The sequence below is a fragment of the Dasypus novemcinctus genome, chromosome 9, assembly GCF_030445035.2.
Source record: "Dasypus novemcinctus isolate mDasNov1 chromosome 9, mDasNov1.1.hap2, whole genome shotgun sequence".
NCBI classification, from domain to species: Eukaryota; Metazoa; Chordata; class Mammalia; order Cingulata; family Dasypodidae; genus Dasypus; species Dasypus novemcinctus.
In genome coordinates, this window is record NC_080681.1 from 95,549,912 (window position 1) to 95,574,689 (window position 24,778).

A 24,778-nucleotide genomic window follows, 5' to 3' on the forward strand; every position below is an offset into this window, starting at 1 on the left:
TGCCCATTCCATCTCCTGTTTACCCCTCCTTTCATTCCTAAAGAAGACCATTTTACCCCTTTCTTTCTTCTACATCTACCCACTCTCTCCACACTCCATGGCTGCTCTGGATCCAGAATTCTGTTGCTGAAAAAGGAATGGTTTGAGCATTTTCTCCAGCATCAAGAAATAAAATCACCTAGGGAGAGGAGAGGAGTAAAAAGATTTCATTCATCTTCATCCTTAAAACCAAATAGAGGGAAGGAGATATGGCTCAAGTGACTGAGCTCCCACCTACCACATGGAAGGTCTGTGGTTTGGTTCCCAGTGCCTCCTAAAGAAGACAGCAAGCTGGCAAGACAGGCAGATTTGACACAACAAAATGATACAATAAAAGACACAAGAAGAAAAACATAATGAGAGACACAACAAAGCATGGAGCAGAGGTTCCTGGTGCCTCCTAAAGAAAAAATGAGCAAGACAGCAAGCTGACAGGACAGGCAGGTATGGCAAGTTGACGCAACAAGATGATGCAACAAGAGACACAAGAAGGGAAAACATAATGAGAGACACAACAAAGCAGGGAACAGAGGTGGTTCAAGCAATTAGGTACCTCCCTCCCACAATCAGAGGTCCCAGGTTCAGTTCTTGGTGCCTCCTAAAGACATAGCACACAGCAAGGGCAAATGATGAGGAGGTGGGAAGAAATAAATCTTAAAAAAAAAAAAAGAGTCCTGCATCATCACATTTGAGTACATTCTTCTCATCTACGGTCAGTGCAGAGTTCACCAATGATGCAAAGAAAACTTTCCCCTTTAAATATTATTTTACTAAAAAGTTGTCTCCTTTAAAGTCATGGATTTACTTTTTACAAAAGCATCTATGGGAGCATATATGTCTCAAGCAGTTGGGTATCTGCCTCCCACATGGGAGGTCCAAGGTTCGGTTCCCAGTGCCTTCTAACGAAAACGAGCAGACACACCAAGCAGACACAGCAAGTGGACAATGAGAGGAAGCAACAAGCAGACAAACAAGGAAGCCATGGGGGGAGGCATATCTATGGACTATCAGCCTGCATTCCCTACTGCTTTCCTCTGACTCCCCAGATGGGACTCTGACTCACTGTAGACATAGCAAGAGGAAAACCCAGCCCAAGAACCTAGCCAGCTACACCCAGGTAAGGCTGCAGGGCTCTACTGCAGGAGGCCTTCACCCACACTGCCTGGCTGCCTCAAAAAAAAAAAAAAAAAAAAGGAGTACCCTGAGCCCTGTAGAGCTTAAGAGAGCAAGGGGCATTTCTAAGTGGCCAATTCAAGAAAGAACAGGCTGCTGCTGAAGAACCCGAGGGGATTCCCTCCTACTCACCCATGATCACATTTATGAACACTATCCCTTCTGTGTAATTACCTAAACACACAAAAATTTGGTCACCTTAGAGTAGGAGGACCTTCTAAGCCCGTAGGGGTTGGTGGAAAGTAAAAATCCAACACAACAGTAAGTGTTCACACACTCAGCAAGGATAAAAGGCAGGGAGCCTGAAACCTTTTAATACCTCTAAGGTTGTTCAGTCCCTCCAGGAACTTCTGGTACTTGTAAGCGTTCATGCCTCGGCACAGCTGTGTTGGTTCAGTGGCTGGAAGTAGGCACCATGGTGCGGTGACAGCTGAGAAGTAAGAGCGAGCAAACCGACTGATCTCTACTCCTGCGACTACCAGCCCCCAAGAACTGGACTTTGACCACATTTACAGGTGACGTCACCGTAGAGTCTCATTACTTTATAGTCCTTTGTGAGTTCTCATTTGCTGCTGTGAGCAGAAAATTCCTCCTGGAAAAGCCAGTCCCTCCTTTGTGCAAATGAGCCACGAGACCACAACAGCCCCTGCCTATCATCTGCCACCTACGCTCTAAACTCCAGCTGGGGCTCCAAGGCACTTTTTCCTTAAACACGGGAGATAAAGGCTTACAGTTTCAGGACAACCATTAGGGGCTCATCTAAAATCAGAACAAAATCTTTAAAGGGCCACACTCACCACAAGGATGTCACCACAACAGGAGCTCTTAGGCAAATACCACATGGCAATGAAACAGGTTTTACAAAACAAACAGCCAACTCTGCACTCTCCTTACAGAATACATGTTTATAGACTGAAATACACAACAGAGGACACACTGCATATTAATACAGTTCAAGTCAGGGAGAAGAAAGAAGAAACTGTTAAGCCCCATTCCCTAAGTGCTAAAAGCAACAATTCAGGGGGCCCTGACCTTCTCAGATATCTAAAAAGAAAACGCAGCCCAGACATAATCCAGGACACTATTTCACTCTGTTAACTTGTTTTTGGGTTGCTTAAATTATGCCAGCAGCCTCTGCAAAGTTCCTTCTATACCAGTAGCCTGAAAAAACTGGCCTCCCAATAAACTACATAGATTATATTTAGGGCAGGCATCTTTTTATATGGTACTCAAGGTGGTTAATCTGTATTATTATATTCATCTTTGAAAATGTTTTTATGAAAGTATCTAAAATTTTTCATCTACAGATTTAACAGACAAAGGCTAAATAATTGGTTCAAAAGTCACATATCAGGCCAATGAGACTATATGGGAAAAACCTAAAGTTTTCCCAATCTAGGCTTGGTACTCTTGCTCATCTTACCATGAAAGCCACAGTTAAGGCATCCTAGAAACCTCCAAACTACTAACAAAGTCAGACTTGACTAGACAACCCCTCATAAGACTTGAGATCCTAAGTCCCAAGTTTTTCAGAGCAACCTGGCACACAGGCTGCAATTCAGTGACCTAGGACAGAACTCACAATGTGCCAAATATAATGTTTCATAAAACTCCCAATTAGGCAAATTGGATGCAGGTGGGGAAACTGTATAATCAGGATTGTGAAAACAGAGAAAAGGGAGTTCACCCACTTGAAAATACCAGGCTAAATAATTTTAATAGCTGCTATGATAATAAAAAGGGAACAATAATAAAAATAACCAACCTGAGCTCTTGTGCCTTCTAATGCTTCTAATCAGTTGACAGTACCAACAAGGTAGTCAGTCTGCTACTTTGTATATATTTGAGTATTAGGAGTCACAGAGGATGCAAATACATAGTTCCTTTTCTCAACGAACAATTCAATGAGAAGATAAATGGGTTAAAAAAAGGAGTTTAACGTTTAATGCTTAGAGAGCACAAATTAAACAGGATACATTTTTTTAAAAAAGATAACTATAGACTCTAGTATGCACAACTGTTAGAATTCATAGTATACTTGAAGTCACCTATTCCAATAGACCCTGGCTTACAGAGCACTGAACTCCCCATCTATGAAATAAGGTTATGGATCTTCTGAGAAAAGCAGACATTACTTAACTGGTTATTAAGTAATAGTGTAGGTCATGTGCATCTATTTTCCTAGCATTATTCCACATATTTCTCCAGGAAGAGTATGGATAATACAGTATAGTAGAAAGAACTCTGGTTGTAGAGTCAAGAGGCCTGAATCCCAAAGTCTAAAGTTGAGTCCTTTGCCACTAAATACGTTTGTTAGCAGGGGTCCCAGATTTCCATGAAATGCTAGTTTTTAACCTTTTTTAGGTCACAAACTCTAGTGAGAATCTGAAAACTAAGGATACTTTCCATAGAAAAAGGCACCTACATACAAACGTTTGTTTTTAACTCAAGAAAGATCAAAGGACCACAAGTAAAGAACCCCTGAAGTGATCTCTAACCACTCTTCTGTGTCATGATTCCAAAGCAGTTAACATAGTGCAATCTGAATATGTGCTGAAAAGAATAAAGTGTAAAAGAAGAGAAGAGCAGGGTCCTCTTCCTTTAATGCTGCTATAAAATTCTATTCACAGAGATCCTCCCTGCCCAAAGCAGGAAAGTAGGCTAGAGAACAAGAATCCAACAGCAGGAACAACTGACTTTTAAAATAGCTACTTGAACTAAGTGCATTTAAAAGACAACACATGCTAGTTTGTAATTTCCTCTGTGTTTCACCACTGAAACTATTTAGTAACATTTTATCTGATGGAAAAATTAAACAGAAGCAGGATGTTTGGAATTATGGAGTGATGCTTCCAACATGTAGTTCCAGGGAGCAAGGGGAGGGGGAGCGGGGGCAGGTTAGAGAGGGTGCTGTGGTCTGGGGGACCATGGACCTTTCCTCAGAATCAGAGCATTTCCTATAGCCCAATTCCTATATATGCTCTTCAGGCTGATCATCTTTTATCTTCCAACAAAGAACAGTGAGGTGTAACCTCAGGTATTGAGAGTCTGCCCCTAAATAATTGTAGACAGAGACAGCCAAATATGAAAGGCTTAGTATCTGGCAGTCTAATAGGCACTCTGGCCAGCTGCTGACAAAGGGAAAAAAACAAAAAGCTCTGCTGTTTCCAACAGCCCTTACAAAGGAAGTCCAGACTACAGTGCATGAGGTATGATCCTTAGGGCTTCTGACTCTATCGTGACAAGGTGACTGTTGAAAAGGAATTCCTGCCGTGTTCCACAGTGGGCTTGGGGACGCCAAACCTCAGGTAAATTGAAGACCTGAGTCAGACTCAGGATATTACTCCTCACGAACAAAAGTCCGCCAGCAAAGAGTTATAACTGAGGAGAAAATTCTAGGCCAATGAGGAGATAACAAGAAACTCTGTCTTGGAGTTCCCACAGCTTTCTAAAACTCCTCTAGAAAACAAACTTCTATAATTCCTTAGAAGCAATCCTTCTCCTAAAAGCAAAGGTACTCCTTCCACAGGGCACCCTTATATTGGGGTCAGAGAAACTAAACTGGAACAGTCAGATTAAGGAATTCATTCAAATGTTTAAAAATCCATTCAATTATTCATTCTACGTGTGTTTGTTACTCATCACACATCAGGCACTGACAATAGGTGTCAGGAACACAGAACTGGGAGTCTAATGATAGAAAGCAGGAGACAAAAGAAATCGCACTATCTCCTCAGATTCAGAAATTACGAAGATCATGGGGTCATCAAAATGCCAATTTAAGTAAAGGCATATCTTGACTTCCAACCACTCACTTTCCAGATGAGCCTGAAGACAAGAGGGTTAGGGATGCAAAAGGTTAACTCTCCTCATATAAATACATCAATTGTCTTTGAGGCAGAACTGACAACCTGACAGCCAGTTACCACTGTTAGCCCAAAGCAGCTGCTGACCCAAGAAAACAGCAAAAATTTCTCCAGTCACTTTAGAAACCACTGTAACAAAAGCATGTGCCAGGTTCATGGTCCTATTCAGGGAGCAAGGAAGATCATTTTCATCATTGTCTTCCCCTGGCAGTAGTGTCTAATGGAGAGGGGGGTTAAATTACACCTAGTCCCTCTGGTCTCCTAGAGAGAAAATTAGTTTACCATCTGAAGAAAGGGTTGTCCCCAGGGCCAAAACTGCCTCTGCAGAGCTGAGGAACAGAAGACAAAAGAAGTCAGACCTCATACTTAGAGAGTACTGAAATAGCAAGACCAAGACCGGCTTTAAAGGGAATTAAATTTTTTTCTGGCAGCAAGGCTCCAAATCACCATCTCCTTGATCCTTTTCTTTTTGGCTGTGTGGTCCATGGAGAAATGTATGGATCCTATGAGTCCTCTCTTCCTTACAGGGGTTACATACTACTACATGATCAAACAAGGTAAGAAAGAACTGAACAATTGGGAGGAAAGCCACAAATGTCTGCTCTTACAGTGAATCTACATTTACAGCACCTTACATTCTAGCCCACCTGAAACTAAGATTTCCCCCTGCCCCCAGTCTGTAAAATCATGAAATAATCCAAAAGCCTCACTGCTAAGCATTCTGAAGACCTAAGAAAAAGATCAGAAACAAAAGTCCCCTGTCACTGGAATGGGTTTATAGCCCTTCAGTAACCAGATGGGAAGGAAGCAAATTTATTTCAACAAGAGCACAATGAAACAGTCACAAGCATCAAGATATAACAAAGATCAACAGCTTTCCTCCTCCTTTAAGATTTTTTCTCATTCAGCCCCACTAGTACCCAGCAGATACAACTGCACCTCCAAGTGAGCTAAAAGGAGGCACCTGCTAAGGAGAACCACATTTGGTTATTTGGACAAATCTGGGGGAAGAAAAGTGCCTGATGCAATTCACCTGGGTCTCTCTACCAGCAAAACAAACAAGTTTCCAAAATACCCCAACTTCTACTAGAATTCTTTGTTGCTTCTGAGCAGAGGAAGGAGACAAATAAACATATTTGAGAAATCAGACCCAGATACTAAAAATAGCATAACAGAATTTTCCTCTGAAGCTGCCTTTTACTAACAATGAGCTTATATTAAAAAAGAAAGCCCAAGATGGCATGTGTGGTGGTGGCTCCAGGATGGCAAGGTACGGGTTCTGAGAAATTCACTATTCTTGAGTCTAAGGTAAAATTCTGTGGGAGAACATCACAATGTTAAGCAGGTGCTAAAAGTGCTTAGTAGGCAGAACCTCAACAAGCGTGTCATCCCTTTAATGAGTAGTGAGTATATGCATCTGCTTTGGTATTATCTGTATTTTATTTATATGTTTGAAATATTTTAAAAATTTTAAGATAATGCAATGGATCAAACTATCCATCAAATGTACAAGCATGCATACCCTTTGACTCAGCAATTCCACTTCTGAGAGAAACTGATAATACTGATGGCCTTCAGGGATATGAGAGATATTTTTCACTGTATTTAGTTCTGTATTTTTTGAATATTCAATTATGTGAATGTGTTATTTTAAAAGCCAAAAATTTGAAGTTATGAATCCTGATCCCAGCACTGCAAATAACCACATAGACCCTTCTCATTTAATCATTCATCCATTCGGCAAGCACTTTTTATGGCCTATTTTATGACATATTTGTAGGACATTGAGGGAAAGCTCAGTCTCTTTCCTCAAGCAGCTTACAATCTAGGGACAGAGACAAGTAAACCAACAACATAATATAGTGCAATTGATACTGACAAAGGTACCTGGCACACAGAGAAGAGGAAACCTGGATGCCTATGGAAGGTTTCCTGAAGGAAGTGACACTTGAACTGGGACCTCAAGGGACAGAAAGAATTAGACTGATAGGAACAGGCGTGCTGGAGACAGGAAACAAAGAGGAAATATGAGAGAACATGATGCATTTAAGGAGCTTAAAATAGATTAACATGACTAGAATGTAGGGTACCTGTGAGAGAATGATGGCAGGATTTGCCTGTTATGCTAAAGAAATCAGATTTTACCCTAAAGACAATGGAAAGCCATTGAAGGGGTTTAAGCTTGGAAGTGACATGACTAGATTTTACTTTAAGAAAGAGCATTCTGGCAGTAGTGAAAAGAACAGGAGCAAGACAGAAGGAGAGGGGACCAGTTAGGACACTACTACAGTAATATGTTGAAAAATACAGAATCCAAAATAAGAAAGTAGTATTGGAGATAGGAAGAAAGGAAAGAATTCAGATTTGCAGTAGAATATATGATACCTGATCACTGTCTTATTTATGGTGGGGTGGGGTGAATGGTCCAAGAGAGGGAAAATTCTCAGTATGACTGGGTAGAAGGTAGTGCCTTAAATAAATGAACAGGAAAGAGAAGAGCAGGTTTACCAGGTTGAAGATGAAGGATTCAATTAGGACCATGATGAGTAAATGATGCATATAGGATATCCCCAAAAACAGTTAGCTAGCTAGCTAGATAGATAAAATAAAAGGTATCCCAAATAAGTTCTCCCATACTCGGAGACAAGCATCTGGAGCATAGGAGAGATACTGACCCAGGAGTTGAAGCCCTAAGTATGAATAAGATCACCCAACTATGTAGAAACTATGTAGAAACCTAGAAAGCACGTTTTTCAAAGGACAGCAAAGGAAGATAAACCTATAAATGAGGTAGAAAGAAAATAAGGAGAGGATGAGGTCACGAAAGGTTAGGAAAGGAGAAACTTTCAAGAAGGATGGAATGTTTGACAGCGTCAAACTATCGACACTGAAGACTGAAAACTTGCCATTGGTTTTGGCAATTAGGAGGTGATCAGTGACCTCGAAAACAGCAATTTTCAGTAGAGTGGGAAAGAGAGGGGAAGCTAAATGGCAGATATATACCATTCTTAAGAATCTTGGGGGGGTGTGGTGGGAAGAATATAGTTGTGAAATAGTATTCTCATTTAACATGTCTTGTTTTCTACTTTCCTTACCATAATATATCCAAGTATTTAAGAAAAATAAATAGAAACATGCAAATAAAAAATGTTCACATTTAATGGTGTAGAATAGTATTTATACAAAGCGTTATTACTACTACACTACAAAGCAGACTCCATTTACTCCATACATTGCCAGGCATTTTTAGATACCTATGCACAAAATAAAGAGCTGGCAATGTGGGAGATAAAAAGGATATAGTGGGACGTGAATATGGCTCAAGTGATAGAGCTTCCACCTACCATATGGGAGGACCCAGGTTTGATCCCTGGGGCCTCCTGGTGAAAAGAAGAAAAGAAAGCATGCCTGCGCAGCAAGCCAGTGCCCACACAAGTGAGTCACGCAGAAAGATGATGATGATGCATCAAAAAAGAGACAAGGGGAGAGTCAATATGAAGCGCAGCAGAGGCCAGGAACTCAGGTGGTACAATTGACAGAGAACCTCTCTCCACATCGGGGTCTCCAGGATCGAATCCCGGTGAATCCTAAAGGAGAAAAAATAAGAAGTAGATACAGAAGATCACACAGCAAATGGATACAGACAGCAAAAACAACAGGGTGGGAGGAGAGGAAGGGGAAAATAAATAAATAAATAAATCTTAAAAAAAAAAAAAAAAAAGGATATAGTCCTAGAAGCGAATGTAGCGCAGTGGTTGAATGCCTGCTTCCTATGTACGAGATTCTGGGTTCAATTCCCAGTACCTCATGAAAAAAAAAATTACAGCATTACCCTTTAGGGGCCTCCAATCTTGTAAAATAAAATAATGAATATATACAAATTGGGATGTTAAAGCACAGTATAAATGATACAGAAATATATAACCCTTAGCATTTAGGAAAGTGGGGTGATCAGAGGTTTCCTAGATGACTTTGAGGTGGACTGCGAACAATGGGTAAGACTGTAAATAAGGGAAAGTCTTCCAGGAGGACAACAGACTCATTTAGTTTAGGTATGAGGCAGCAGTTAGAGAGAATGCTGGAAAGGCAATTATGGAGGGCTCTAAATATCAGGCTGCAATGAATGAACCCTGACTCTCTTCTTAATGATGTTCTGCAGTGCCAACTGCCTGCTGGCATTCCACCTGAGAATGTCACCAGCAACTCTAGTTATTAAAAGTGAATTCATACCTTTCTCACAAAATCAATGCTTTTCAATCTCCTACCTCAATTAATGGCACCATCCATCGTGCTACCCACTATCAAATCCTATCAGTTCTTCCAAATGTTTCTCACTCATCCTTTCCTTCCTGTTCCAACAGTCACCTCTCCTTTCTAATTTTTATTACCTCTCACCTGGACTGCTAAAATAGCTTCAAAAAAACTGATTTCCCTCCTCATTCAAACCATGCTGTACATGCCACTAGATCAATCTTTCTAAAATACATCATCAATTAAATCATTCCAATACATAAAACCTCCAACAGCAATAAAAAAACTTACCAAAAGATTTAAAAAAGTAATGAAATATAAAAACTCAATCACATGGTACAACTTTGTGGAAAGTAGTTTGACAAAATGTATCTAAAGTTTTAAAAAAAATGTATAACTTTTGAGGCAGCAATCCCACTTTTAGGAATATATATTAAAGAAATAAGTAGTTAAGTGTGCAGAAGTATATATACTGGGGGTCATCAGAGGTTCTGGGGGAGGAGGAGGGAAAACAGGTATAACATAGGGCATTTTGGGGATATTGGAATTGTTCTGCATGATATTGCAATGACAGATATAGGCCATTACACATCTTGTCAAAACCTATAAAATTGTGTGGTGCAAAGTGGAAACCATAATGTAAACAATAGACCATGGTTAACAGCAATGCTTCAATGTGTTAATCAATTGTAACAAATGTACCACACTAATGAAAGTTGTTAAGGGGGCAAAGTGGGAGTGGGAGAGGGAAAGGAATATGGGAATCCCTTATATTTTTGATGTAACATTTATATAATCTAAAGCTTCTTTAATAATAAAGGGAAAAAAGAAAAAAAAAGAAATATATATTCAAGTATATTCATCTTGTTTAGAATATCAAATGATGCAAAATCAAATGATGGAAGTCCAACAATAGGGTACTGGCTAACATGAAGTGCACTGACACAAGGGAATACTGACAGCAATATAAATTATGACACTAGTTTATATTTTTTGACACCGAATGCTTTTCAGTATCCAGAAATGAGTAACAGCAAATTTTTGTAAAATACGTATTTATATGTACATATCTGCCAAAGAAAATGTCTGAAAGAAAACAGCAAAATATTTACAATGATTATCCATATATGTGGAATTTTAGATGACTTTTTATTTTTATTATTTTATAATTTTCCCACAGTAAACATGGATAAGTTTGTGAAATAAAAAAGGAAAGGGGAAATATTAAAGCTGGATAAAAAATTAAAAATAAATAAAATTTAAATATATAAATAAAAGGGAAGGGGATGTTAGGACTCTTTTTTTCCCCCAATAATTTTTTTTCTCCCACTTCCCCTCCCCCACCCTGCTGTTTTTGCTGTGTCCGTTTGTTGTGTGATCTTCTGTATCTATTTCTCTTTTCATCTTCTCACCTTTCTCCTCTAGGATTCATCAGGATTTGATCTTGAGGACCTCTGATGTGGAGAGAGGCTCCCTGTCAATTGCGCCACCTCAGTTCCTGGTCTCTGCTGCGCTTCACCTCGACTCTCCCCTTCGTCCCTCTTTTGTTGTGTCATCTTGCTGTGTGACTCACTTGCGTGGGCACTGGCTTTCCATGCAGGCACTTGGTTAACCATGTGGGCACTCGGCTCAATGGACAGCCACTCAGATCACCACATGGGCACTGGCTCGCTGCGCGGGCACTGGCTAACCACATGGGCACTCACATGGGCACTCGGCTCACCATGCAGGCACTCAGATTGCCATGTGGGCACTCAGCTCACCACACAGGCATACTTTTTCTTCTTCTTTTTCACCAGGAGGCCCCAGGGATCAAACCTGGGTCCTCCCATATGGTAAGCGGAGGTCTTATCACTTGAACCACATCTGCTTCCCTGTTAGGACTCTTGAACGTAAAATGTCAGAGGTTTATCAGTTGCTACTGAATTCAGCAGCCATGGTGGCCCCTTGTTCTACAACAATTTCAGTTCAATAAAAATGTTAGCTCTGAAAAAAAAAAAAAGGGAATGCAGCTTCTACCACGGCTAATATCCAGCAGAAACACTGCTCTTTTAGATTTTCCAAACATCTGTTATCTGGAGAAAGTAGAAACTTTATTTAGAATCCAACAATTCAACCAACTGTTATGGTACCAAAGAAATAAGGAACAAGACGTACAGTCTGCTCTCACTGATTTCATGGTCTATGGGAGGCAGACAATGAAACAGATAACTGTAAAATAAAATGATAAGTGCCACTACAAAGAGACACATAAAGTACCATAAGAATTCAGATGCAGAGGTAAGTTAAATTTTTTCTGGTTGGTGTGGAAGGAAAGAAGCGGGACCCATGAAAAACTAGCTTTTTTTTTTTTAAAGATTTATTTTTTTATTTGTTTCTCTCCCCTTCCCCCCCACCCCAGTTGTCTGTTCTCTGTGTCCATTTGCTGCGTGTTCTTTTGTCCGCTTCTGTTGGTGTCAATGGCATGGGAATCTGTGTCTCTTTTTGTTGCATCATCTTGAAAAACTAGCTACTTTTGAGCTAGGATGAAAAGCAACTTCAGAGGATGAAAAGGAATTTGTAAGGCAGATCATGTAGAAAGAACATCCCAGGCATAGGGAATAGCATAAACAAGGGATGAAACTGAGAATCAGGCCCATGCTAAGATATGTGAACTTTACTCTGTATGGGAACAGATGACTGAGCATTGGAGGTTTTAAGAAGTGATGTGGGGGGACAACCACCAAGATGGCGGAAGAGTAAGGCGCTCCTAGAGTCAACTCCTCCTACTGGGCACTTAGTAATCACTCAGAGCTATCTAAAGCACCTGTTTGGGGGCTCCAGGAGATCAGAAGAACATCCTGCAACATCCTTGAAGGAATGGAAGGAGGAGACTGCTCATATGCAGAAAAGATGCATAAGTAGAATGCTCCACCCCATGGAGGCCAGTGCCCATCCTCCACTGGAGGCACAAGCCACCTCAGGAGCTATTCTGTCACTATAATTGGAAGCTCCACTTCCCAAAATTGGGGAAGGAAAAGATGGTTGGGCACCAACTTCAGCTACTGACTAGTACATTCAGCAGGAAAAAGTATAATCCTAAGAACAGCTAAAGTTTGAAACTGTCCAAGTCAGAAAGAGGCCAGGAGCTGCCATCTTAACTCCATGCCTGGCACAAGGGGACGCGGGGTGGACTGAAAATCACGGTGCTGGTAGAGACCGGCTACTTTCCATCCAGATCAGATTGCAGCTCTAGCATAAGCCCCCAGTCCCACCTCTGGCAGGGAGAAAGCTGGGGGGACCTGTGCCAGCCTCTCCGGAAAACTATAAGCCACGTCGCAGAGGCTGGTGACCATCCTACATTGGCAGCACAAGCCACCCCAAGAGCTATTCTGTGGCTGGAATTGGATGTTCCATTTCCAAAAACGGGAGGAAGGGACACCGATTTCAGCTACTGATTAGTAAATTCAGCTGGCTAAGGTATAACCCTAGGAACAGCTAAAGTTTGAATCTGTCCAAGTCAGAAAGAGGCCAGGAGCTGCCATTTTGACTCCACCCTAAGCATGAGGGGAAGCTGGGCTGACTGAAAATCACATTGATGGTAGAGACCGTTTTCTTTCACCCAGATTGGCCTGTAGACCTAGCATAGGCCTCGGCCCCACCTTTGGCAGGGAGGAAGCTGGTGGGCCCTGCGCTAGCCTATTCAGGTAACTGCAGGTAACTTTGGCTGGGACAGACTGAATAATCGGAAGTCTACTGGGGCAATTACAGTCATCTTGGACCTGCACTACATACATTGCTGCCCACACCGGCAGGACCATCCCTGCCCCAGGCAGGGGAATAAGGGGTATGAAGCTTCATCTATTCCTCTGGGCAACTACAGCCTAGGCCTGCACAACTTGGATTATTCCAACTTGGCTGTGGCTCCATCCCTACCGCTGGCAAAGGAGAAAGTTGGGAAAAACTTCATCCTGGGGCAATGAGGGCAGCTTGAGCCTCCATGGCTTACAGTACCAAATACATCCTTGGCTACTACTACACAACCAGCAAGGGAGAAAGGGCAGGAAGCCCTGAACTAAAGGAAAAAACTGCACCCAGAATAAATATTCTAGTCAGCCAGATCCCAAGACAACAATAAAAAATTACAATCCACACCAAGAAACACGAAGCTATGGCCCAGTTAAAAGAACAAGATAAGCCTCTAGATGGCATAAAGGAGTTGAGAAAACTAAGCACAGATGTTCAAACAAATCTTGATAAATTCAATGAGATGGCTAAAGAGATTAATGATATTAAGACGACACTGGATGAGCAGAAAGAAGAATTTGAAAGCATACATAGAAAAATAGATCTTATGGGAATGAAAGGTGCAAAAAACTGAAATTAAAAACACAACAGAATCATATAATAACAGTTTTGAGGAGGCAGAAGAAAGGACTGGTGAGCTTCAAGACATGGCCTCTGAAAGTGAACATACAAAAGAAGATGAAGAATGGAAAAAATTGGACAAGGTTTTAGGGAACTAAAGGACAGCAAGAGATGTGCAAACATACATGTTATGAGAGTCCCAGAAGGAGAAGAGACAGGAAAAGGGGCAGAAGGAATATCTGAAGAAATAATGGTAGAAAATTTCCAAACCCTTTTGAAGGACATAGATATCCATGTCCAAGAAGCACAACATACTCCCATCCAAAAAAATCCACATAGACTAACTATAAGAGACATATTAATCAGAATGTCAAATGTCAAAGATAAAGAGAATTCTGAGAGCACCAAGAAAACAGTAATACATAACATATAAGGGATACCCAATAAGATTAAGTGCTGATTTCTCACCAGAAACCATGGAGGCAAGAAGACAGTGGTATGATATGTTTAAGATACTGCAAGGGGAAAATTCCAGTCAAGAATCTTATATCTGGCAAGACTGTCTTTCAAAAATGAGGGCAAGTTTAGAATATTCATGGATAAACAGAAACTGAGAGAGTTTGTAACCAAGAGACTGGATTTGGAAGAGAGTCTAGAAATGAAGATTATATTAATAAAAGTAAGTAAAAGTACCTAAAGAGTGGTGAAAAGAAAATATGGCAGATGAAACCCAAATATTCAGGAATAAACTTAACCAACTATGTAAAGCACTTATACTCAGAAAACAACATCTCAGTGTGAAAAGAAATTTAAAAAAGGCCTAAATAACTGGAAAAATATTCCATGCTCACGGATTGGAAGACAAAATATCATTAAGATGTCAATCTACTCAAATTGATATACAGATTCAATGCAATCCTGATAAAAATTCCACCAGAATTTTCCAAATAAATGGAAACACAATTATCAAATGTATTTGGAAGGGTAAGGGGTCCTGAATAGCCAGGAACATCTTAAAAAGGAAAAGCAAAGTTGGAGGACTCTCATTTCCGGACTTGAAATCATATTACCTAGCTACAGTGGTTAAAAACAGCATGGTACTGGCATAAAGACAGACACACAGACCAATGGAACAAAACTGATGGTTCAGAAACAGACCCTCACATGTATGGTCAAGTGATTTTTAACTAGCCTGTCAAACCTACCCAGGTCAGGCAGAATAGTCCATTCAACAAATAATGCTGAGAGAACTGGATATCCATAGCCAAAAGAAGGAAAGAGGACCCCTATCTCACACCTTATCCAAAAATTAACTCAAAATGAATAAAAAACCAAAATACAAAAATAAGAATCATAAAACTAGAAGAAAATGTAGGAAAATATCTTCACAACCTGGTGGTAGGTGGTGGATTCTTAAAGGAGATAAAAGGAAGACTGAGATGGACAAATGATGCTTAATATATGTAGAAGTTTTAATTAGTTTTACTGTAAAAGCATGGAAATGTGCAGAGTTGATGGTAACACATTATAGTGAGGTACAGCTGGTTTATAAATGGGGATGTGGCTGAAAATGATAGTCTAGGGATGTAAATGTCAATTGACAGAATGCTAGAGAATAATCTAGGGACTGAATAGCACAGTAAACCCAGAGGTGGATCAGAATTGTGATTGATGGTACAGATGCAAGAGTGTCCTTTGTCAGCTTGAGCAAATGGACATCACTATTGCAGGGTGGTGGGAATGTGGAGTAGCATGGGAAAAATACAACTGGAGTGATCTATGGACTGTGGTTAGCAGTAATAATGTAATATTCTTGTATCTTTACCGAAGATGTACTATGTTGATAATGGGGGAGTATGGAAAATGTGTGCCAAATGTATGCTATGGACATGGTAATAATCAGATGATATTATCTCATAATCTGCAACAAATATTCCACCATGGTGTGGTGTGTTGATGGAGGGGTGATGTTTGGGAATTCTCTACATGTGCATGATTGTTTTGTAAGTTTACAACTTCTGTCATAAAAATATATTTAAAAAAAAAACTGGGTGGGTTGGGGGAAAATATACCAAATGTAAGGTAAGGACTATTAATTAGTAAGATTTTGATATATTCTTTCACAATTTGTAACAAATGTCTCACAACAATGCCAGCTATTGGTGAAAGGTTGATGTATGGGACCCCTGTATGATGTTATGCAGGTTTGTTTTATAAGTTCACAACTTTTACTATGCACTTATTGTTTATGTATGTTCATATATAAATGATATAAAAATAATAATTATTGAGTAGATTGGGGGGAAAATACCTTGGTTAGTAGTAATATTTTGAGGCTGTTCTTTAATCATTAGTTAAAAATGTTTAACAACAATGCAAGGTATTGATAGTAGGGTGAGGTATGAGGGACCTACATGATGTTATATATGTTTGTTTTGTAAGTTCACAACTATTACTTATTGTTTATGTATGTTCATGTATGAGTGATATGCTTCAATAAATTTTAAAAAAAAATTAAAAAAAATAAGAGATGAGGGAAGCTGATGTGGCTCAAGTGATTGAGCCCCGCCTACCACATGGGAGGTCCATGGTTCTGTTCCTGGTGCCTCCTAAAGAAGACTGCGAGCTGGCACAACATATAGGCATGGCAAGTAGACGCAACAAGAGACACAAGAAGAATAAAGAAAAACATAATGAGAGACACAACGAAGCAGGAAGCAGAGGTTCCCAGTGCCTCCTAAAGAGGACAAGCAAGACAATGAGCTGACGCAACGGGCAGGCACGGCAAGCTGACACAACAAGATGACACAAGAAACACAAGAAGAAAAAGACAATGAAGGAAGCAGCTGTGGCTCAATCAGTTGGGCTCCCGTCTATGATATGGGATGCCCTGGGTTTGCGTCCTGGGGCCTCCTTATGAAGGCACACTTGCCCACACGCTGCGGAGAGCCGCCGGCCAGAGCACTGCAGAGTGCCACCCAGTCCGCAGGGGTGTCCCCCGCGTAGGGGAGCCCCACGCACAAGGAGTGCGCCCCGTAAGGAGAGCTGCCCAGCGTGAAAGAGAGTGCAGCCTGCCCAGGAATGGCGCCGCCCACACTTCCCGTGCCGCTGACAACAACAGAAGCGGACAAAAGAAACAAGACGCAGCAAATAGACACAGAGAACAGACAATCGGGGGAGGGGGGGAATTAAAATAAAAATAAATAAATCTTTAAAAAAAAAAAGAAACAAAACAAATAGACATAGCAAATGCAAATAACGAGGGGTTGGGGAGAAATAAATAAATAAATCTTAAAAAAAAAAAGAGAGATGTGGTATATGACAACTGATAGCAAGCCAAAGAAGATGAGGATCTAAATTAGGGCACTGGAGTTGGTTCAGCAAAGAAAGGAGGGATGCCAAGATGTTTCTGAGCTAGATCAAGAAAAATTTAGAGTCAAATCAGATATGGAGAATATCTGATTTGAAAGACCAAAAAAAAAATCAATTTCTTACCTTGGGAAAGAAGGGCAGTGTGAGTACCTGAGATTGGGGTATATAGGAAGAGAAATAAATTTGTGCTGGGGAAAACTTAGTTGGAATATGATACATTAGAGTTTCTGCAGACTTCAAAATGAAAAAGAACAATAGTCATTTGGATATACAAGTGAGGACCTCAGGGAAAAGTTCATATTCAGAGATTTTGATCTGAGACTCATTGCATATATAGATAGAGTTGATAAATGAAATCACTAGAGTAAACTTATCCAAGGAGGACACTTAGAATAAGGGCGGCAGGGGGCAGAAAGAGGTCCAGATAGCATCAAATACTGTGAAAAGGTCAAACAGCCTGAGAACTGAAAAGAGGCTACCGAATTCTACACTTAGATTATCACAAGTAAGAGCAACTTCAATTGAGATAATGGGCGCAAAAGCTCACCTATTTCAAAAATTTAGTGATTAAGAAAAAAGACAAAAACAGAGAGTCAGTTTGAGGAAAAGACAAGCTTTTTAAAGGATGTTTTCCTTAGGATGGAAAAAACCTATATGTGTTTATAAACACATTTATAAAGAGTCCCTGGGGAGGGAGACACTAAGAACACAAAATATAACACGTTCAGAAGCATGCCACTAAAATAGGAGGGAATAAGGCAAGGACTGGTGAGGACTGAAGAGAAATTGAGAGGTAAAGGTGTGAAAAGTAAAAGGCTAAATGACTTGTTGAGAGTTTATAAGGTGGGAGGAATAACACACTTAAGAAGAGTGGTGAAAGTTTGGAATAGCTGCTGTAGAGAAAAGGAATGGGAGTCAACCAGAAGAGAATGAAAAGATTTCAGGTCAGAGTTGAGAGACAAGCTGTGGCTGGAACTCATAAATCTATAAAGAGGTCAATCAGCACAGTGTTATGCAGTAGCACTCAATAGCTCAAGGGGGAAAATGGACACAGATCCAGCACTGGGGATAGGGAAGGAAGGTGTGAAAGAATGAAAAAGAACCTTGAGAATGCCAGTAGAAATGTTGTTGCATAGGTAGGCAGGCAGTGACACCATAAAGGGGCTGATGAGAATGGGAAATAAGCAAAGATCAGGTTTCATGGGTGTAAAGGAGTAGACATGGAAGAAAGGAGATTGGCTAGACTCTGGGATTTCTGGGGGGAGTGGAGCAATTCAGGACACCTCAACTGCCCTTTCCCAAAAAACCAAGCCATCTTCAACTAAGTCTTCAAAATGGGAATAAAATCTCAAAGGTTGTTAAAAAGTAATTGCAGTGAGAGAGTGGCAATGAGTTCTCCTCCTAGGTTTCTTCCTTCCTAAACTTTAAGATTTTATTTTCATCTCTGGGTACAGTATCAATAACTTTTCTTCTTATCAACTGGGATATTAAGAGTCTTATCATGTATGTGGAGTTGCTGAAATAAAAAGTTTTAAGAAACTATTTAATTGGTAATTTGGCAATTCCCTCAGGGTCCTTGAGCCAACCAATGTGGCAAGAGTCACTGTCCTTCTCAAGACATTGGAAAATCCCTCCTCCAGTGTTCAGATTTAATAAAGGACAACTCAAGGATAATATTTAGATTCAACAGGGAAGCAGAAGTTGGACTCTGCTCATAAGGTAAGTGAAATCTAGGGTGGAAGCAGTAAAATAAACTCATATCAGACAAAATCTGAATCTAATCTAAAAACACAAAATAAAAACAAAAAAACCTGAATCTAACCCTTGCCTCACAAAGAAAGGAAAACCCAAACAAGCTACTTACTTGATCCCTAAAGACATGGTCTCTCATCCAGTTTATTATCTCAGCTTCATACATAAACTAAAAAATAAAATAAGTGTGAGCCAAAGCCTCTGAGAGAGGCTACAAATGAACCAGAATATTGCCACCAAAAGGGACTACTGATTTATCTCATTGAGTCACTTCAAAACCCCCAGCTTCCTTCCAAACCGTTGTTTCAAAAGACAAAGAGTGAAATAATTGTGACAGGTAACTTCTTAGACTAAAATACATTGATGGAAAGAACAGGAAATCAAGAGTTGGTGGCTATCTGGATAAGCATCTGGATTTTGGACCTCATTATCAGCCAGGTCTGCCATTCTACTTGGACTGAGATGGGCCCTGCTCAGTGAGACTGGAAAAAGTAACTCCAAATGTTTGCTTATCTCAACTCTGGTTCACCTTCACTGGGGTCACCGCCTTCCTTTGCTCACAAACACTTAATTATCCCTGAAAAGTAGGTCACTGCCTGGTAGAACAAGCTGGAGGGGGAGCTAAGACCCAGTCTGTCACTCCAGCAGGCCTGGAGAGGCCCAAGCTGTGTCTAGGAAACCAAGACTAGTAAACAGTAGATCCATGCCAAGAGTGCTCCAGGTGCTCCAGGGAACAACCTAGCCACTGCCATTCCTAGGTGATAATTCAGCTGGGAGAGCAGAAGATGTGGATGTGGGTCTGAGGCTCATGTGGGTCTAGGAAATACTAATTCCATTCTGATGGCTAATGAGGTGTCCCTAATTATCCTTGCATGGAGGGAGCAAGAGGTGAACAATCAGAATGCTAAACTTCCCCATTGTCCATGCGGTCCCTGGTCCCTTTCTGTGGAATACCAAGCATTGTTCAACCATAAATGGAGCTGCCTGAACTTCTCCCCACTCATACTCTCAAATATTTTCTTAGGACACCCAGAAATAACTACTTGCTTATTACCCATGAGCTAGAATTGCATTCTCAGCACCATAAAATGTCATTTAAATAAAGCAGGGATTAAAGTTTTTAAGCAGGATATAACTTTTTGAGTCTAAATACTCCATATTCATCCAGAGGTCAAAATGGGAAAGACTCCCTCTTTAAAGCCTCCTTCAGCCCCTAGCTGGCTAGTTCAATGAGCACAGGATATTGTTTCAAAGTCAAGAAAAACAGGTACATGGAGGTAAGGCAACAGGGGGCTGGCAGTTTAAAGAATTGATGCCAGGGGGTGGATATGGCTCAAGACACTGAGTGCCTGTTTCCCACATGGGAGGTCCTGGGTTTGGATCCCTGTGCCTCCTAAAAACAACCACAAAAACAAGCAAACAAACGAAAAAACCAACTCAGGCAAACCGATGTGGCTCAGTGGTTGAGTGCCAGCTTCCCACACAGAAGATCCTGAGTCTAATCCCCGGCACCTAAAAAAAATAAGAATAGCCGCCAGAGGGTCAGCTGTCCAGCTGGCTCTGAAATCTGAAGACTTCCAAGCCTAACAACTGCCTTTCTCTGCAAGAATCAAAAGTATGTGAAACAGCTGCGAAGGATAAAGGCTGCAGAGCCCTCCTTCAGAAACCAGAAGCAAAGCATTTCCTCTGCCATACTTCCCAATAAAGAGCAAACATTACCAGGAACTTCACCTCCTGAGAAAGAGGAATGGGAAAAAGAGTTAGTTACCTCTTTGGCAAACAGTATGTGGTATATCCTCACTCTGTGTGCCTCAAATTCTCTGATTATAAAACAAAACCCAGCAATACTACCAACCTTTCTAAGCCCTGACTTAGAATCCATTATTTTCTAGTCCCATGCACATCTCCTCCTCCTAGGTCCCACCATCGCCGCCATCACGCCGCCCTCCCCACCACCCCCACAACAAGTACACACTTCACCTCTCCAAGGTACTTTATTTTATTTTAATTTTTCTCGTTTGAGGTACCTGGGCCAGGGATTGAACCTGGGGCCTCATATGTTGGAAGCCATGACTCAATCACTGAGCCACATCAGCTTCCTCGAGTTGGTTTTTTTCATTTGTTTTAATTATTTGTTTGTTTGGTTTTTTGCTTTTTCAGGAGGCATGGGGAATTAAACCTGGGACCTCCCATATGGGAGGTAGGCAGCTCAATCCCTGGAGCCACATCCATTCCCTTTCCAAGGTATTTCAGAGTCTGAATCACATAAATAAATATCTACTTTCATGCCATTTATTATTAACCAATAGATTTAAGTCTAGAGTTTGTAAGCAGACTAGAATCTACAAAGGAAGGAACCATGTTTCATCATTACTGTAGCTAACACAACAAGCTTACTATGAGCAAAGCACTGGTCTAAACATTTTATGTGTATTATTTCATCCAAGCCCCATAAGCATCCTATAATGCAGGTACTATCAGAAAAACCATTTTACAAATTAGAAGACTGAAGTACAGAAGATTTAAGAACTTGCCCAAATTCACAGCAAATGGCAAAGCTGAGATTCAAATCCTGGCAGCCTAACTTCAGAGCTCTATACTCTGCACTGGTCCCTGGACCAGCAGCATCCACATAACCTAGGAACTTGTTAGAAATACCAGTTCTCAAGCCCTATCCCAGACCTACTGAATCAGAAACTAGGGGTGGGGCTTTTTAGCTGTCTTTTTTTTTTTTTTTAACTAAAAAACAATCTGTTTCAACAATCCTCAAGGTAACTATGATACAGGCTAAAGTTTGTGATCCTTGCTCTATAGCATTTTTACAAGTTATGCTGCTTCTGCTTTTCTTTATTTGAACACCCAAGACACAGAAGAGTCGGGGGGAATTTAATAGAGTAAAAATATACTCAACAAGTGATTTTGGCATAATGGACAAGAGTGCATATAGAGTCTACAGTCAGACAGCCTGTCCATGTGAAACTAATTCTGCCGCTTACCAGCTGTGTGGCCTTGTCACTTAGCCTTTCTGTCCCTCAGTTTCATCAAGTATAAAATGGCGATAAAAATAGTACCTACCTTATATAGCAGTTGGGAGGAATTATTGAGTTAATTTCATGTAAAGCATTTATAACGGTGTGTGGCACTTAGTAAATACCGCATAAGTGTCAGCTCTTATTAACACTGGTCTTTGATCCATATTATAATAAAATTCAACATATGTCTATCAGGCATTTATGGCCCAGGCACTGCACTAATAAGCACATGCATTCATCAATATCTCCAACATTTATCTTCACCCTTTCAACTAATGTGTATTTGTTTTGTTGTTTTGTTTTGTTTTAAAGATTTTATTTCTCTCCCCTCCCCCACCCCCCACCCCAGTTGTCTGTTTTCTGTGTCCATTTGCTGCGCGTTCTTCTTTTTGTTCACTTCTGTTGTTGTCAGCGGCACAGGAATCTGTGTTTCTTTTTGTTGCATCATCTTGCTGCATCAACTCTCTGTGAGTGCAGCGCCATTCCTGGGCAGGCTGCACTTTCTTATGTGCTGGACAGTTCTCCTTACGGGGCGCACTCCTTGTGCGTGAGGCTCTCTTACACAGGGGTGCACCCCTGTGTGGCAGGGCACTCCTTGCGCGCATCAGCACTGTGCATGGGCCAGCTCCACACGGGTCAAGAAGGCTCTGGGTTTGAACCTCGGACCTCCCATGTGGTAGGCGGACACTTTATACACTGGGCCAAGTCCGCTTCCCACAACTAATGTGTATTGATGCCTTATTATAAGTAATACTCTGGGCTAAGGGATATAAGACACAAAAAATGAGGCATTAACATAACCCTTTCTTTATGGACAGTACAAAGTAGTGAATCAGGTAAGACATTTACATAAGAAACTATAAAACATAGTAGCAAGTGGTAAGAATCATAAGATAGCATTGTTTAGTGTAAAGAACATGGGGTTTGAAGTCATAAGATTTAGATTCAATTCCAGCTGTGTATCTTCAGCAAGTCACTTAACCTTGGGTTTCAGTTTCCTCAGCCATAGAACAGAAGTGATAAACTATCTTGAGGCTCAAAAAAGCTAATATATGTTAAAGCATTTTATATAAAGCTGTGTGAATATAATCAGTTATTATTGCTATTACTTTATATGAACCTCTTTAATAATATTGAGTTCAGGAAGATATGACAATACCTGAGGTGATCAATGAAAGGCTCCACAAGAAGAGTGATACTTAAGATGGACATGGAAGGGTAAATAAGATGTAGGAATGAAAGAGAGGCCAATCAGGGTAGAGGAAACAGCATGAACAAAGGCATGGAAAAAGGAAAGCACAGGTCATATAGAGGTGGACATACGCTGTAATGTCAAGAATAATGGGAGAAAACACTTAAAAGAGAGGTAAAGGGTAAACAAGGGGGAAATAAAAAATCTTATTTTCTTTTATCTCATAAGAATATTTGTGATTCAAGTAGGAGTAAATGATGAAATGGTTAAAATTGGTTTTAGGGGCGGCAGACTTGGCCCAGTGGTTAGGGCGTCCATCTACCACAGGGGGGGGTCCTCAGTTCAAACCCAGGGCCTCCTTGACCTATGTGGAGCTGGCCCATGTGCAGTGCTGATGCGCGCAAGGAGTGCGCCCCATAAGGAGAGCCGCCCAGCATGAAAAAAAGTGCAGCCTGCCCAGGAATGGTGCTGCACACATAGAGAACTGACACAACAAGATGACACAACAAAAAGAAAACACAGATTCCCATGCCGCTGACAACAACAGAAGTGGACAAAGAAGACGCAGCAAATAGACACAGAGAGCAGACAACCGGGGTGGGGGGGGAGAAATAAATAAATAAATCTTTAAATAAAAAAACAAACTCCAACGGTCTCTGTGACCATTTAAAAAAAAATTGGTTTTAGGATTTATCTGTGAATTTGAAGTATTCAGCACATCTTGTGCTCCATTTTCATGGAATGATTGAGTCAGCTATATCATATGGTACATGGAATACCTATAATGACATAGTTTCTGCAGAGGCCAATTTGAAAAATGATACTGTTATTCTTCATCGAAGCTTCTCATCGGGAACTTGAGAAACAGAAAGAAAGAGAGGGACACTCACAAGAATTGTTTTGGCCTTTGGAACTTACAACATCATTATTCAAGTAAGAGAAAGCTGGGAAGCAGATATGGCTCAAGCAATTGTGCTCCCGCCTACCACCTGGGAGGTCCCAGGTTTGATTCCTGGTGCCTCCTAAAGAGAAGACGAGCAGACACAGAAAGTGCACAAAGAATGGATACAGAGAACAGCCAGTGAGCACAATGGTTGTGAGGGGAGGGGGGATAAAGAAATAAATCTTTAAAAAAGAGAGAGAAAGCTATGATCTGTATGATGAAGCAGAAATGGTTCAACCCTTGCAGTTATTTTTTCAAGAGTTTACTGAGACCTCTATTCAAATACAATACAAGTACACTCATTTTTTTGTTTTATTTTGTTTTTTTTAACTCATTGTTTTTGTACAATAAAGTGTTTCAACAAGATCTCTGAGTGACAGACAACATATAATATAGAATAGTACCAATCTGTTGATACAGAAAGTGAGGCTTCCCATTGTTTCAAACTTTTAAAGCTTTAAATGCTGATTGCAGTGAAATGAAACAATGTATTTTTTTAAAAAGAGATTTTTTTATTTGTTTTTAATTCCCCCCCCACCCCAGATGGCTCTCTCATTATCTTGCTCACTGTGTCTGCTTCTTCTCTAAGAGGCACCAGGAACTGAACCCAAGACATCCCACGTGGGAATGCCCAACCATGTGAGCCACATCCACTCCCTGAAATAATGTACTTTTTAAAATAGCTTTTCCCTTCCCTTCCTCCCCTCCCCCACCTTGTGGTTTTCGCTGTGTCCATTCGCTGTATGATCTTCTGTATCTATTTCTCTTTTTGTCTTCTCTTCTTATCTTTCTCCTCTAGGATCCACCGGGG

At 40.7% G+C, this 24,778-nt stretch overlaps 1 protein-coding gene across 3 annotated transcripts in view; it reads right to left on the reverse strand.

Moving 5' to 3' along the window:
* The window catches only part of MACF1 (microtubule actin crosslinking factor 1), a 385,648-nt gene that overhangs the window by 325,963 nt on the left and 34,907 nt on the right, over positions 1–24,778 (reverse strand). The window contains exon 1 of one of the 3 annotated variants that reach the window (XM_058303845.2): positions 1,532–1,684. The exons of 1 other annotated variant lie outside the window; for it this stretch is intronic. In XM_058303845.2, coding sequence (XP_058159828.1) covers positions 1,532–1,583 — 52 coding nt within the window. In that variant the 5' untranslated portion in view covers positions 1,584–1,684. Of the gene's footprint in view, positions 1–1,531; positions 1,685–24,778 lie in introns of those variants that run through there. One more of the 3 variants, XM_058303843.2, reaches the window with a different exon arrangement.